Source organism: Anthonomus grandis, chromosome 12 (assembly GCF_022605725.1).
Source record: "Anthonomus grandis grandis chromosome 12, icAntGran1.3, whole genome shotgun sequence".
NCBI classification, from domain to species: Eukaryota; Metazoa; Arthropoda; class Insecta; order Coleoptera; family Curculionidae; genus Anthonomus; species Anthonomus grandis.
Genome location: NC_065557.1, coordinates 19475284 through 19492736, shown reverse-complemented (window position 1 = coordinate 19492736; position 17453 = coordinate 19475284). Strand labels below are relative to the sequence as shown.

Below are 17453 nucleotides of genomic sequence, written 5' to 3'. Positions count from 1 at the left end.
TTTTTATTATGTAAATATACTAGCTATCTTTAGTCATTTTAAAAATATTCATGATAATAATTAAGCAAGCATATAAAAAATATTAATCATTTTATTACTATTACATGAAGTGTTCAATATGTCCTCTGTTTTGTTCAAAACATAAATTAATATGTTCCTGAAAGCTTCTTTCTACTTCATATAACATTTGTAGAGTTATTTGAGCAAACGCATCTCGTATTCTCTGCTCCACATCTACTGCTGTTATAGGTGGATTTCTATAAACAACTTCTTTTATAAAATTCCATAAAAAAATCCAATTTTGTTGTCAAGTCAATGTCAAGTCAGATGATCTGGCTGGCCAATTAATAGGTCCATTCCTTCCAATTCATTTTCCTTCAAAAGGTCACATAGAAATGTTCAGTGACATTTCGAGAAAAATATTTAGGACCTCTGTCCTGTTGGAACCACTTTCAGTTTCTAGTAATTAAAGGAATATACGCCAGTAATCTAGCCAGTTCATTTTGTAAGAATTTAACGTACATTTCTTCATTAAGATGACCATTAATAAAAAAAAGGGATCCATAATAGTGCTTCCAATAATTCCACCCCACACATTTAATGACCACCACCTATGCTAGTAGTCGATCTGCCGCATGAAATGGGGATTTTCGGATGATAAATAGTGAAAGTTATGTCTATTTACGAATCCATTTTTATAAAATGTTGCCTCATCTGTAAATAGGACAGACTTAAAAAACATGGGGTCATTTTGGAATGTATTTCTGCTCCAAGTACAAAATTCAAGTCGGTTTTGTATATCCCTATCAATGCTCATGGATGTGGTACGGATGAAAATGGTTCTTTTTTAAAATTTTTTGCACTGATCTTTCACTTATTCCAACTGCTCTTCCAATATTTGCTGGACTTGCTCCTGATGAATAATGGGCTTCATATCTCCTATCAGGATAACAATACCTGTTCGAGAGGCAATTCTTTTCATATTCATCCAACACAAATATCACATCAACAAGTTCGTCCTTAAATGCATTTTATATGCAATTTAGCAAGGACAAGTTACAGAAGTTCAAATAACTGAATACTTGAATACTCAGTTGATAATAAAGACACAAAAATCGTATTGTCATGCCAAACAAAAATTTCAAAAATTTATTTAGAAAAATAGTTTAACAGATATATTACATATATTACAGATAATTATCGTGAATACTTTAAAAACGACTAAATATAGCTAATATCTTTACATATATGTTTATTTATTAATTCTTGATTAAATGCATTAAAAATATATGGGGTGTTGCATTTGACAAAAGCAAGAAATGAAGTTTTGAAATTAGTAAAATTTGAATGATAACTATGACAGAAAGAAAACATTTAAGTCAAAGTAATCCTCCATTCTCCTAGAATCCAAATTTAATCTAATGTTGACATTAAATTAACATTTCTGATGTCAAAATAAAATTGAAAGATGTAGTGATTTTTTATTTTTTTTTTGTAAAAAAAACTATTGCAGTCAAACTGCGCATGACCAAGTAACCATATTTCGCCCATATACTAAGTAGTCTAAGCTAAAAATAAAATAAAAAGAATGGCACTCTATTTAAAAAAAATGCCGCTTATAACGCCTCGACTTTTTTGAAGCACTCTGTATATTTGAAAACATTTACCAGACATGCGCTATCGCGTCCCAAAAAAATTTAATTACGTAAGTCGTAATTACTTATGATCTTAAGGCGTCTTTTATTGCCCTACATTAGTAATAGTAATCTATTATTCATGTTTTTTTTAACTATACTATAATACTAATTAATATGTTTCAGGAACAAAACAGAAGGTATTTACTGGCTCTGTAACCCAAATCCATGACAATTTTGGGTTTATCGATGACGAAGTTTTTTTCTCTCGAAATGTTTGCGTCAAGGGTTCCAACCCAGTGGTCGGCGATCGAGTTTTGGCTGAGGCAACATTTAATACATCAATGCCTTTTAAATGGAATGCCACCCGCGTACAGGTTTTAGCTGGTGGCAACTCAAGGGACAGGGGTCCTCAAGCCGACCCTGTAAGGCGGAATGATTCTCCCCGAGATTTCGGTAGAGATAATAGAGGAAGAGTTGCGGAACGGAGAAATAGATCGAGAGATCGCGATGATGACGAAAGTGACAGGAAAAGAAGACGAGAGGAAAATAGGCCCAGGGAAAGAGATGACAAGGACCGAAAATCTCCTCTTAGAAGGAGGTCTCGGTCTCCCAAGGTTCGTAGAAGAATGCGCCATGTTCAACGTTACAATGTGCAAATTCCCAAAATGTCATTAAACTTGTAAGTATGATGTTACACACTAGACTATAGTTATTAGATAATTTCTGGTTTACTTAAATACATTTAATAGTGGATTGGAATCTTAATGTAACAGGTTGCAAGAATTATTAATATAAGAAGTTTCCTGTTTCTCAGTTTTTAAATTTTTTCCAACAATTTCTGGTCGTGACTGTTAAATAATTTTATTTTTATGATTTGGCCAGCAATCCACAATGTCACACTCAGTATAGTTAAGTAAAATTATTAAATCACAAGACAGTTTTACCACGAACCAAAACTCTTTTTTTTTACTCTCAACACGTGTTTTGCTAACGATGTTACCTTTTTCTGAAGAAAGAGTTTTGGTTAGTGGTAAAACTGTCGTATATTTTTTATTCATAAAATATTGTATATTTCATTAGGAGTTTTGAAAAAAGGTGTTATTGTGTGCGTGATAAATATCGATGGGAAGAGTAGCTCGGCCGCGGGAAGGCATGCAACTTGGAAAAAAAATACCTATGTTTTTTATATTATTACCATGATATAGAAAATTTATCTATTTTTCTTTATATCAAAAAAATCGCAAACTGTCATGCGACCGCACGGAAGTCCTCATTTTACACTATTTCTACTAATGAAAATAAGGTGTTTCCAAGGAAATATAATAAAAAAATCATTTTAGCAGACTAGAATTTGGCTGCAAGATTAGTCGATGAAATTTGGAACATGTTAACATGTGATTTTAAGAGATTATATGTATCAAACCAAACTGGGTTTAACCTCTAGCACTCATATAACACATGATTATTCTCACTGGGGTCTTATAGCATATTATATAGTGCTTTAATTTCAAAACCAACCACCCTTTATAACTGAAAAATGCTTTATTGTCAATATAAACATAGAAGTTGTAGACAAAGCCAATGGACTGTATATTAAAGGAATAAAAACAAGAAACTAATTTAAAACAAAACTATATAAAACTTGAAAAATACTTAAATGCTAATCATTAAAAAATTCACTTAAACTATAGTGTGCTTTAGTAGCAAGAAATATTTTCGTCCTTGTACGTAGGCTTTTTTCAGTCTTAAGTTGTCTTATTTCTAGTGGAAGTTTATTAAACAGCTTTCTACCTCCATATATGATAGAGCTACAGACAAGTTCAAAATGAGGAATGGGTAGCCTTAACAAATAATTTTGTCGCGTATTATAGTGGCTTCCTAAGTGGAGTTCCTGTTTATATTTTCTAAAAACTAAGCAAACTGTTTCCAAAATAAAGATACAACACAGGGTTAAAATATTATGACTTACAAAAAGCGGGCGACATGAGTCACGAGGCTTGGCCCCACATAGATATCTAATGGCCCTTTTCTGGAGTACAAACACTGAACTAAAAAGTGAATTTGAACATGAACCCCAAAAGCAAATTCCATATCGAAGGTGCGACTCGATAATCGCGAAGTATGCAGATCTGGCGATGGAAAAATTAAGACTGGTGGCAATAACCCTTAGGGCGTAGCAGCCTGATGAGACTTTTCTACATACATTCACAATATGGTCTTCAAATTTAAGGAACTTGTTTATGGAAATACCCAAAAACTTACTGAACGGTGGCATGGTGAATTGTGGCATGCCACAAACACAATTAGTTTTATTAAGGGTGGTTCGTTTTAAAATTAAAGCACTGTATAATAATATAAAGTTTTAAGCTGTTTAAACAAAGATCAGCTTTAAAGAATGTTGCCAAGAATCCTGTATACCATTCTAATAATGATAATGCCCAGTAAATAATTAATTTGATGAGAATTAGTCTTTAAATTTACTAAAACATTTTATGCAAATTTTGAGTTTAAAATTTACTGTTGATTACATTTTTTTATACAAATTGTTTAAATATTGTATCGATTATGTTTATCCGTAATAAGTTAATAAATTTAGAGTTCTTTTGTTGTCTATGCACAGTTGTCATTTTATCTTACTGATAATAACATACTTCCAACTAAACAGTCTGGCTTTAGAGAAGGATTTAGTACAGCTACCACCCTCTTGAACATCATAGACTCTAGACTAATAAGGGCTCTCGATAAAAAACTGGCCGTAATTTTAGTTGCCTTAGATTATTCGAAGGTTTTCGATGTAATCGATCATGACTTGTTAGTCGCCAAGTTAAAGTTTTATGGTTGCAATGAAGTTGTTCTTTCTTTTTTTAAGTCCTATCTCTGGAATCGTACTCACCGAGTACGTGTCAATAACAATTACTCCGATTCGAAACACATAATTTCTGGAGTTCCTTAAGGATCGATTCTAGGACCTCTTTTAATCTTGCTATATACTTCGGATCTTCCTTTGGTCGTAAAGAGCTCTGAGGTGTACCAGTACGCTGACGATACTCAGTTAATTCATTATTTCGATCCAGATGATATAGAACAGGCTTGTGAAAGTATAAATACAGACCTAAGAACACAATCTTAATATTAATGCCAATAAGACTAACGTTTTACTTTTTTCCAATAAAAATCGTGCTAACGTTGAAAAAAATATATACATTCAATATGATAATAACCCCTTGACTTTTGCTGAGAGCGTCAATATTCTAGGTTTAACTAATGATTCTTCTTTAAGATTCCGAGGACATATTAGTGCTGTCTTGCGGAGCTGCTATTTGCGTATGCGTTTGCTCTATGCTAACAAACATATTTTAAATTTTAAGACGAGAAAGAAACTCTCAGTATCGTTAGTGTGATCCATTTTAAATTACTGTTTTATCGTTTACTATCCTTGTCTTCATAAAATAACCCAGCAGAAACTGTAACGTTTACAAAATACGTGTTGTCGATTTGTGTGTAATTTAAGAAATTGATTTGATCATGTGTCCATATATATCTATCGATTGCAGTGGCTAAAAATGTCTTTCTTTTTAAGTTTCATTTTCTTACATTTATGTATCGGCTCTATAAAAACCAAAAGCCAAAATATCAGTTAGAGAAATTAATTCCAAGAAATGCGATTCATGATAGAGATATAAGACATAAGACTCTGACATTGCCACACCATAGCACAGCTCTTTTCTCACGTAGTTATACTTACATTGCCGTAACAATTTATAATCGCTTTAGACCTAATTTTTCAATTCCAATATCTCGCTTTAAAAATTAATTATAAAACTTTGTTCTTGGAGGAACAATTGCACAATTAGTTTTGTTCTCTGCGGATTTACAAATGTATTTATTTAATTTTTTTTCTCTCAATTTATTCTTTGGTTAATTTTTATATTACTATTACTGCTTGTTCTTCAAAATGTTTGTAATTATTATTATTAGGGTTAAGAAATAAAAGTAGCTTTAGCTAATCTTTGCCTTTTTGGGCAAATGTAATGTAATGTGCATTTGATACCAAATAAAGACATATTTATTTATTTATTTATTAAATAAAATTAGACTTTTAGCACCTGCTATAAATCATTATTCATATTTACCAGAATGCTAATGATTATTTGTAATTTGAATATATTTTATAGACCAGCGAAAAACGACCTTATTGAATTTGTTCCTTGTTGGTTTCTGAATCTGTCTAAATGAAAAAGTACTCTTTAAATACATTTCTACACATTGTTTTTAATAAGTTTTTTGGTCTTCCATGTATGTTCAATATAGGTCCTTTAAGAGCAGGTTTACATATCAGTCAAAAATAGGTTTTATTACAATAAGTAATCGCTGAACTAATCACATCAATACCGATTTGTAAATATTATATTTACTGACAAAACAGAACTTTTCATTTCCATAATTTTTTTTAAATAAGTCTTTATATTAGTTTCCCATTTGTAGCGACCTTTATATAAGACATATTCTATAAACAATCTCAATCTATATACAAAAAAGTAGTTTCTTTACATAGAAGATACGCATCTGACATGATAATTTAACATTTGCTCACAAAATTTCTAGCAATATTGAATGCATTTAATTTATTTTTTAGAGCCCAAGGAGATCTTTTGGACATTAAAAAACGGTATACGAACTTGTATATTCCATCTGACTTTTTCCATACAATCAATAGCTGGGTGGACACATTTCCAGTAGACAAACCTTTCGCTTTAACCAAACCTTGCTCATTTCACCTCATGTATAAAGAACATGATCCTGTTACTGATAATGGAGCTATATTTGAGCCAGCTGATGCTGACTATACCTTTTCTGCAAAGGTAACGAAAAAAATTCTGCCAAAAAACTTTTTAACGCAATATTTATAATATAAATTTAGGTTATGTTAATGGGTATCCCAAATATAGAGGATATCTACCAGAAATGTTGTTCTTTGGCAAATGATAGGGAGAGCCGCGACCGCGATAGTGAAGATAGAGACTATATTCACCCAACTAGATTAATAAACTTTTTAATCGGTATGAAAGCAAAAAATGAGACAATGGCGATCGGCGGTCCTTGGAGTCCATCGTTGGACGGCGCAAACCCTGAAAAAGATCCATCGGTGCTCATTAAAACTGCCATTAGGACTTGCAAGGCCTTGACGGGGATTGATCTGTCCAACTGTACAAAATGGTGAGTAAAACATTAGGGGCATTTACTATTCCGTTTACATTTTAATTCATATTTGCTGCGTTAATGTATTTTGAAGTTGCTGAATTTCGCTGCATGCTTATGTTTTAGAAAAGTATCTTTTTATGGGTATTTATCAACATATTTTGCGAAATTTATGCCCAAAGACTTCGTTTTTTCATACGTATGTTATAATTTGATACACCTATGAATTGTCATATAATTTTTAATTTTTTAAAAAAAATTTTACTTGATTTTATATTTGAACTCTTCATTTCTTACTTAAAGATATTAGAGTACATTTGCTTTCCTGTTTACAACATTGCCAATATTTATTAGTTAAGCAAGCAGAAAAAGCGAAAATATCTAAACATGAACATTCCTTAATTTTTTCTTCAAGAAAGAAAAAAAATCAATAGATTCTATAAACCTTAAGACCATTTTTTTAAGTTTTTTTTTGTATGGAATTAGGTAATGATACATTGAACTCATATTTTTTGTACATAATTTGAATACGTTTCTTAATACTCCTAATTAATATAATATCTTTTGATATTTGACTCAAAAATTAGATTTTCCGAAATAGTTTATTAGATATTTAGTTTAATATTTAAATTAATACAATATTTAAGATCCGTTTTTTCTGTGAATTTAAGATCTTTTTTTGTGAAGAGATTTAAAGTATTTTTATAAAATATGGATATTAAAAAAGTATAAAGATCAAAACCATTTTTTTTATCAAGAGCTTTAAACCTTTGGTTTTGCTGTTTTCATTTGGCCGGCATTTTTGCTCTGGGCCAGTAATACTTATAATCGTTGTGCCTTTTAAACAGTTTTGAGGTTTGCTAAGGTTGCGGTTGATTTAAATAAGTCACATTGAAAGATACAGTTACAAGTAGAAGTCCAAAACACGTGCAATCATGGCACTTGCAGTAGTATAAATGTCGACTTCAACTATCCCAAGACGATAGAAAAGGAATTTGGAATTTTCATGAAACAAAAACACAAAACTAATATTTGAAATGACTAAATTGATGTTCACACCTTTATGTTAAAGTTAATTTAACATAAAGGTGTCAAAATTCTAAAATATTAATAACATTATTTGTACCCTTCCATATTACGTGAACGGACCATTGCCCATAAAACTTATCTAAGAGGTATTTTTTATGAATAATATTAAGCAACCATAATTTTTTTTCACAATTTCCAGTGGTCGAAGACCACTACCGCATGCACTACCTCATACTAATATGCCTTAAGTTCAATGTTTGTATAAGAGATATACAAGATGTCAATTTGAAAAAACTTCCCATCCTTAATATCTTTCTTGTAGTTAAAAATATGAATAATCGGAAAGACACGTCAATTTTATCTGTCAGGGGAATACTTTAAATGAATATTTTTAGCCTTCTTGTTTCAACGCTTTAGGACGGGTAGATGTCACCCTTAGAATTAATAACTTAAATGGAAATGTGGGTCAAGTGGCACATCATTTTAAAGGGCATTCAAGCCTCTTTTCAGTAGGATCCTCTTTTGTTGCTGTTTGTCTAGAGGTTTCGGAATAATCGCGTTTCATAGTTGCAGAAACACTTCATTTGCAGCTGCCTTGACATTTTAGTGTTTAGGTTAGTGTTTACACAAAAACTATTGCATTGTAGTACAAATGATTAGAAGAGTAAGTTACACCGTTAAAATCGTTAAATAACACAAAGAAAATCTAGTTTAAAGAATCTATTTTCTATTTATTTATTATTTTACTTCCACAAAAATAACTTTTTATTTGCGGAATAAAAATTTATACAATAATACACATGGGATCTACTGACACACATCTTATAAGTTGTTAAAATGTTGGCACTCTGCTGCAATTCGCCTTTTAATATCAGCAATAATATATAGCAATAGCATGTTGTGTTTTATAAAATATTGATAAGATGTCCCCAAAGAAAGAAGTCTAAGGGTATTTAATCCAGTGATCTTGGAGGCCCTTCAATTGGTCCCCTTCTGACAATCCATCTTTCTGGACATTTCTCATTCAACCACTGTCGGACAGGAGGAAAATAATAAGGTGGAGCACCGTTCTGCTAGAAAGTTAACGAATCTAACCCTCTGCATCCTACAATATGAAATGCTCCTACAATACTATCACTTAAAATACCTGTCCAAATATTAAATTTTTGTGGATGTTGTGTTCATAATGGTACCAGTAACCAATATCTAAAGAACTCCACTTGCCTGATATATCACGTGAAAAATTTTCTTCAGTTATCTTTAACTTATTTTATTTATTCCTCAGTATATTGGTCCGGTATTTAAACTTAAGAAATAGGCTGGAACACGGCTGATTTGCTTTTATACACATATTACTCTTTTTTAGGAATAGGACGGAGTTCTTGATCCTCGTGTTTAACATTTACTGTCCACGTTAATGTATTTGGATGTTAAAAAAATAAATCGGGTAATCACTTCCTCCATATTTTTAAAAATTATTTAATAAAATTAATATTTTATTCATGGGAATACATTTTCGATGTTTGGAATATCCGTTTAATATTACCAGAAAAGGATGGTGTAAATATGCAAAATCCACAGAATTAACGGCGTGACACAACTCGGGATCGATCATACATTTCCGCCAGTCCTCTCTCGAACAAACATTCAACTTGGATTGACAACTCTATTTGGTAGAGGGATTAGCAGTAGGAGAAACGTTATCGGTTTCTTTTTAACTTGTGACTTTAATTTATTATTGCAAGTTAATAAAAAATGAAAGCTGGCACGGACAGTAAAATGGCAAAAGAATAAGTCGAGATACTTCGTGACACGAAGCAAAACAAGTAAAGATGGTACCTGCGGATTCTATTTTTTGGCTTCTTCAGGCCAGGGCAACCAGAAAATCAAAGGAAAAAGTAAAAACAAAAGAAAAATAAGGGATCACGAACAGGAGCAAACAACCAATTTGTGTAATTACGTTTATTAACTCCGGTTTTGGAGAAAAAATATAGCATCTACGCTAAGGAATCATAACGTGCCTGTGTGATACAACCTTAACCTAAGTCAATACAGTTTCAAAGAATGAAATCTATCACGGACAGTAAAATAGCAAAAGAATAAATTAATCGAGACACTCCGTGACACGAAGAGGCGCAAGTAAATGGTAATATGAAATGTGGTACATAAAAAAGATGTGGGGTAGGTGATCCACCGAAAGCTAAAAAAATTGAAGATTTCGCACCCAAATTCTTGAATAAAAGTCATTAAAAGAAACATTGGAGCATTCCAGTCCTCTTAAAAAACTCTGGCTTGCCACCGAATAGAATTCATCTGTTTGAACCCTCCCATTGTCAAGCCGGGTGAAACCGAATGTAGAAAAAAGAACTAAAGAACAAAAGTGTTGGAACAAAATCTATAAAATCAGATTCTTTATTTATGTCAGATTGTTGATTTATATTTAAAATCTATTCTTCTACTTTTTTAAGCAGCAAATCTTTCAATCACTTTATTGTCAAAACCTAAAATATTCTTTTTTTTTTCTATTGAAAGTATAACAAGTGCATTAAGTCTATCCTGAGCCATCGTACTTCTTAAAAAACATTTAACTCTTTTTAAAACTAAAAAATATCTTTCACTCAAGTTGTCATTGGAGTAGTTCAAATAATTTTTAAAATTTTGTAGGTTTAAGTAAAATTTTCTTTAAATTATCTTTTATTCCAAATAAAAAAAAATGCAGAATACCAGTGTTGTCTCGGTTACCACACATATTATCATTTACAGGATTTTACATCTACTGGACAGAACCTTAAGTTCGAACTTAATTTTCCACTATTAGTAAATGGATAAGCGCTACTGCGCTAATTGTCTCATCAAAAATGACTGTAAGAAAAGTTTTTTTGTAGTTCTGAAACATATCAAGTGTCCTGCAAATTAGACTCTAATTTTTTAATTTCTTTATTTTTTTTAATTGGACTTGGATTTGTGAAATCAAAATTTCGCAGTATTTTATTTTAAAATTACATTTATATTAACGTCTGTTATTATAAATGAAATTTTCTGATTCAGGCATATCAGTACGTTGTCTATGCATTTGTTCATTTTGTTCGTTTTTTCATCATGTTCATACTTTTATTGTTAGCTTGTTGAAATAATAAATCAATTTTATGATTTCTAATTTCCTGTACAGGGTGAAGTTATGTCGCTGTTAGAGATAAAAAAATGTTGACTCTTATTCTCCGGAATTTTAAAAGGAGTTTACTGAAACAAATGAAATTTTGCTATGGCAAACAGTTTGGCCGCTAAGGAGCGTTTCTGAAATTTGTTCATTTTTGTTTTTGGAGTATGGCTGCTGGGTTTTAGAAATAAATGATTTCTGTAACGACTTTCTTACAGCACTTAACATGCTTTTGACATTTATATTTGAACAGGGTGTTTTACTATTTAAAAAAAATGAAACACAATATTTTTTTATATTTTCTTGTAGCCCTTGAAATTCCCTTCAAAAATATATAACTAAATCTAAAAATTATAAAGCCATGCCATTTTTGACGCCTAAAAAATTGAGTAGGCGGGTGTGAAACAGTTGCGGAAAGGGCTGAGTGGGGCGTTGTTTGACTACTTTGAGTGATACGTCATTTTGACATAAACAAACTTGTTTTCATAATCTAAACTTTGTGTTTTCTTTGTGTAATAATTAAAATGTATCAAAATTATGAAAAGTTCGATATACATTTGATTTGCATTGTTTCTACATATAAGCATATTTGTTAATTAATATATGATTAATATTTAATAAAACGGGAGCTGTTATTTAATTTACTTTTGACTTTAAAAAGCGCTTAGTTCTCCGACATAAATTTAAAAAAAAATATAGCGTCCCTTTTTAATGTTTGAGACAATGTATTAAATAACTGCACTTATTCTTAATATCGACGTTGATATCGCAAGCCGTTAAATTCTCATTATATTCCGTAAAACATTTAATCATATTGAATTTTTCGAAAATTGATATGATCAAATGATACATTTTTGGATTCTAGTATCGAAATCTAAATACAAAGGTAAACATAGAATATAAGAACAAGTTTGTTTATGTCAATATTAAGCAACACTTATAGCAGGTTACAACCCGCCTACTCTGCCTTTTACGCGTTAAAATTGCAGGTCATTTGTGTTTTTAATATTTAAGAAATCTATTTATATATCGTAAACTATTGAATTTAGATTGATAGTGTTATAGAGAGTTTAACGCTTAGTATTGCTGGATACGTAAATATTGTATATGGTCCTTTTTTAACTGAACAAAATAAATATAAAATTCAAAATTCCTGTGTAAGATTTACTAGAAATTTGCCTCGGAGGGTTCATGTAAGTGAGCATGTAAGCAGGTCTATAGTGTTAATATGGCCCAAAGAAGATTTTTGGCTATAAGCTGCATTGTACATAAATAACTTAATTTGATAACTTTAATTTGAATCATGAACCAGAATATCTGTCAGAATTTCTTATTCAAAGGGGAGATACACATAATGTAAATATTCGCTATAAAACCACACTGGCAATCCCCCAGCATAAGACTGAATTTCTGAAAGGGTTTCATATATACTTCTGCCTGTATTTACAATGGCCTACCTGCAGAAATTAAAGATTTAGGCATGGCCTCTTTTAAGACTAAAATAAAAAAAAATTTGGAAACTGCTGATATTTTAATACGGGTGTAACTTTGATTCTGGTATGGTTCTGAATCATTTTTGTTCAAATTTTTATTATTAAGAAAATTGTACTATGTCCTTTTATTATTTATTGTGGTGGTTATTAAAACACGCCTAGCGGTACTTTCCATCTTTGTATGTATATAGAATAGATTGTACGAGGTGTGACAAGTAATGAGACTGATTCCATAAAAATCGTTTATTCAAAAATTATTCTACAACTCTGCCACTTCCTTCAAAGTAGTCTCCTTGGGCAGCTATACAACGATTCCAGCGCATTTTCCACGCTTCGTAACAGTTCTGGAACGCTTGGACTCGGATGTCCGCCAGTACTCTCGTCACGGCCGCTTGGATGTCCGTAATCGATTCAAAATGGGTACCTTTGACCACCGATTTTGTACTAGGGAACAAAAAAAAGTCACAGGGTGACATATCGCGCGTATAAGGTGGTTGCTGCAACACGGCGATCCCTTTCGAGGCCAAATACTGGGACACGCTGAGGGCGATATGGCACGGCGCGTTGTCATCCCAAAATCGTCGGTTAAATTTGTCTCACTGTCTCACGGTTCATACCTACTTCGGAGGCTAACATTCGGACTGTTAAATGCCGATTTTTAAGGATTAGGGCGCGTACACGCTGCGCATACGCGTCAGTCCGCACCTCGACCGGTCTCCCTCGTCTTCCACGCTTTCTCGCCCCTCCATAAACTCTTTATGCCATCGAAACACCTGGGCACAACTAAAAGCACTATCACCATGCACTTTTACAATTTTAGTGTACGTTTCCGAAGCTGTTTCGTCCAAATTGGCGCAAAATTTTATTGCGACGCGTTGCTCTAGATTTCGTTTTTGCATTTTCGTGACAAGCACCACCAACACACGTCCACTCAACACGACACAGCAGGTGAACTAAACAAGCTAGAGCGATGGTCAGTGTATCAATGGAGAGGGAAGGAATGCCGGGGAAGGGGAAAGGAATGTTAAGGTCGCAGGTTTAACACAAGCGCGGCAAAAAAATCAGTCTCATTACTTAATTGTCACACCTCGTATATAGAAGATTATTTTATTTTTTATATATTTTTGAAAAGGGAATTTTAAGGGCTACAAGAACATGTAAAAAAATAATATGAGTTTCATTTAATTTTTTTTTAAATAATAAAACACCCTGTATGAATATAAATCTCATAAGCATGTTAAGCACTAAAAAGTGCTATAAGGAAGTCTTTACAGATATCATTTATCTTTAAAAACACAGCAGCCATAGGCGAAAAACGAAAATGAGTAAATTTCAGAAACGCCCCCTAGCGGCCAAACTGTTTGCTATAGTAAAATGTGATTTGTTTCTTCCCATAAGAAAACTAAATTGGCCCATGTTTTTGTTACCTGCTTATGGATATACATTTATACTATCTGCATTTTTTGACTGAACTTGATTAAGAAATATTTCGACTCGTGTAATTTTTTCCAAATATTCAAGCAACATTTGCATACTACCTTTTGCTGTTGTCTTTATTTGACGACCTAACTTTTTAACTACAACATTTTCTTCAAAGGCATATTTTGTAAAATATGTTTAATAGTATTCATTATTGATATTATTTACATTTAACACCAAAAAAATAAGTACAACCAAAAGGACACGAGACCCGAAATCAAAATAAACTATTTAGGCGCTGCTGAACACAGTTACATCGGTTTGCATTCAGTTCGAGACCCTGTGAAAGTTATGTTACCACAAGCTGCCACTTACGTTTAGTTATTATTTTACTCTTGCGGGAAACTCGAAATTACTTTCCGATAAATCTCGCTGTATACAGATGCAGCTGCTGGTTTAGGCTTTGACGGGAGATGAATTAGGTAGGGTTTTGAGGGGAGTTTAATAGTTTAACAATTTTATTTTTAGTGAATTTGATATTTAAAATTTTATTTTTATTTTACAAAAAAAAATAGGGTGGTTCGTGCCTCTGTGCTCCCGGCAGTAGTCGCCACAGTTCCTCGCAGAAAACCTAAGCTGGTTAGAATAGAAATAAATGTAGTGCCCAATTAACAAACTTAACTTCAAGTAATAGAATTGAATCTCAGTGCCCAAATTCCTACTATTACTGGAAGCTAATCTCTTATGTTTATTCCCAAAAGTTTTGTTGTATAAGATGTTTGAAGCTCTTTATATTTAGGCATTTAGGTACTATATATATCGATAAGGGTTCATTCATAAGATTTATTTGTTAGCATGCAGCAACATTCATCACGTCGCTTTTTTTGAATAATTTGCCAATTATAAATAAAACTATGGATGCCAAGCAGAGTTTCAAAAATCGACAAGCGTTAGGAGACTGGCTGTGCGTCCGTAATCGGACCTCGGTCTGTCTGTTGTCTATATTAACCGTTACCTTACATTTCACAACAGTATGTGTTCCCGCCTGTAGGTACCGCTTCGTGGAGCTGTATTACCGGCGTGGCGAGTCTACGCACAAGGGCAAAGCAATACCGGCCAGGGTCGAAACTGTTGTAATCTTCTTGCCGGACCTGTGGAGCTGTCTGCCTACACGTGTCGAATGGGAGCAGATGCAACAAAACTACCGTAAACAGTTGGAAAAAATCCTGAAAGCTGATTCTGGCGAAGCCGTCGATGATCTGGACGAGGCTGAACCTGTCAGCGATGAAAAGGCACTCCATTACTTTATTTTAATTTACGGGGTTATTTGAGACGTGAGGACTGTAGGTTAGGTATTACTGTACTGTCGCTGGCGATAGCTGTACCTGGGCCAAGCTTCAAATTCGGACAGTCAACTGAATCACTTCAGTTGGCCTAATCTCAATTTAGTGGGCGTGTGGTGTATGATTGTTCGAATGAATAGTCTCTACGACCTGAATGATTGATTGAATGTTTCCATGTTGTAGGTCAGTGACCTGAACTAATTGTTGTTTAAATACTATTTAGAAAGAAGAAGATCCGGTAGAGATACCTGTGCCGACACATCACTCTCAATTAAATCCGAAGAATATGACGGTGCCTGCCTTAAGAGATGAATTAATTGCGAGAAATATTGATTCCAAGGGGCTAAAGAATCAGCTTGTCGCTAGGCTCACTAAGGCTATAAAAGCTGAAGCGGAAACCGAAGAAGAAGAATCTACAAAAGAGGAACCTAAGAAAGATCCTGAAGGGGTCAAAAATAAGGAAGTCGAAAAAGAAAAAGATAAGGATGATACTAATAGCGAGAAGGATAGAAAATCTGAGGTGAGAAACCTTTAATAAATCATTGTTTGTAGCATTTTTTTTTTGGTAAATTAAACGTGGGATACTTTTTTTAATTGGACCTTTAATCTCTTTTGCTTTATAATAAATTTAAAGTCCGTAAAAATAGGATATATTTAACATAGATACTACCATATGCAAGGAAATAAGAAAACAGATATATTTCAATGAAAAATATTTTTTTTTTATGTAGGAATGATTTGGTGCAAAATAAACTACAATTTGTGTGTGCGCTTACTAATTATAGGTTCTGCTTCAATTTACATTTTTAAATTCATCAAAAATTTTAAAAATTAAATCATACTATAATTTATATGTTATTAAAACCAGCTTCATATATTATCGTTTCCTTATGCAGTGTGTGTCAGCCAAATAGAATAAATTAGCTAATAAATAGACGGGAATGTGTTGGAAAAAAAACGCTCGAACACGTCGATTGGTTTTTATAGTTGCGCATTTTTTTTCATAAAAACCTTTTATACAGGGAGTATCGGATAACGGTAGCCAATACCAACTTGCTTAGTTTAAACATAACACCCTGTATGTTAATTAATTTTTAGATTCCTCAGATCATTTTAGACATATTTTGTATACAATTTCCTATACCTATCTTTGACTGTTTCGGAAATATTAAGTAAAATTCAAAAAATAACATTTAGAAAAGAAAATTATTTATTTGCCGAAAATTGTTACAACATTTTCAAAAACTTATATATAATACAAATCTAAACAATAATGTCAATGTAGGAGATGTTCAAAATGCTCGCCACGAACGTCTTGGCAACACCCTACCCGTAAATATAAATTTCTTCTAACGTTACTCAACCTCTCAGGTGTGATGGATCTAATTGCCAGGGTTATTCGTCTTTGTAAGTCAGTGGGTTTAGTTTTGTATACAATAGTTTTCACATATCCCCATAAGAAAAAGTCTAATGGCGTCAGATCGGGAGACCGTGCTGGCCATTTCATCGATCCTCGCCTCCCTATCCACCGATCTGGAAATATTTGGTTGTGGTACTGCCGGACATTTATTTGGTAGTGGGGTGGTGCTCCATCTTGTTGAATCCATATCATATTCGCTGGAACTTGTGGGTTTCCTGGATCAGCATACAAGTGGGCCAACGTTGGCACTACATTATTTTGAAGGAATTCTAAATAATTATCGCCATTCAAATTGCCCTCAATAAAAAGGGGACCTATGATCTGATCTTCAATAATTCCTGCCCACACGTTAACCTTTTAAGGGTATTGAGTATTGTCTTCTCTCGTCCAGCGAGGATTTTCCCTGGACCAATAGCGGCAATTTTGACGATTGGCATGACCGTGAAGAGTAAAGGTGCACTCATCAGAAAACATAACATGTTCTAATTGGATCACATTGCTGTCTAACATTGTCATCATTTGTTCACAAAAATACATTCTCCTGTCAAAATCGTCTTCCGTGAGCTCCTGGGTGGGTATAATTTTATAGGGATGCATTTTGTTTTCTTTTAATATTCTAATAACTGATGAATAGCTGATATCGAGTACTGGGGCTGCTGTCCGAGTAGATGTATGTGGGTGTTCCTCAAACTCAAGCATAACAGCCAATTTGGTATCCTCACTTATTGCATTGGCAGCTGCTTTTTTTACCTGCCT

At 32.9% G+C, this 17453-nt stretch overlaps 1 protein-coding gene across 1 annotated transcript in view; it reads left to right on the top strand.

Moving 5' to 3' along the window:
* LOC126743400 (cell division cycle and apoptosis regulator protein 1-like) overlaps window positions 1-17453 on the top strand; it is a 58672-nt gene that overhangs the window by 5219 nt on the left and 36000 nt on the right. The window contains exons 2-6 of the mRNA XM_050450475.1: window positions 1821-2316; window positions 6274-6499; window positions 6559-6854; window positions 14986-15226; window positions 15501-15797. Of these exons, the coding sequence (XP_050306432.1) occupies window positions 1821-2316; window positions 6274-6499; window positions 6559-6854; window positions 14986-15226; window positions 15501-15797 (1556 nt within the window). The remainder of the gene's footprint in view (window positions 1-1820; window positions 2317-6273; window positions 6500-6558; window positions 6855-14985; window positions 15227-15500; window positions 15798-17453) is intronic.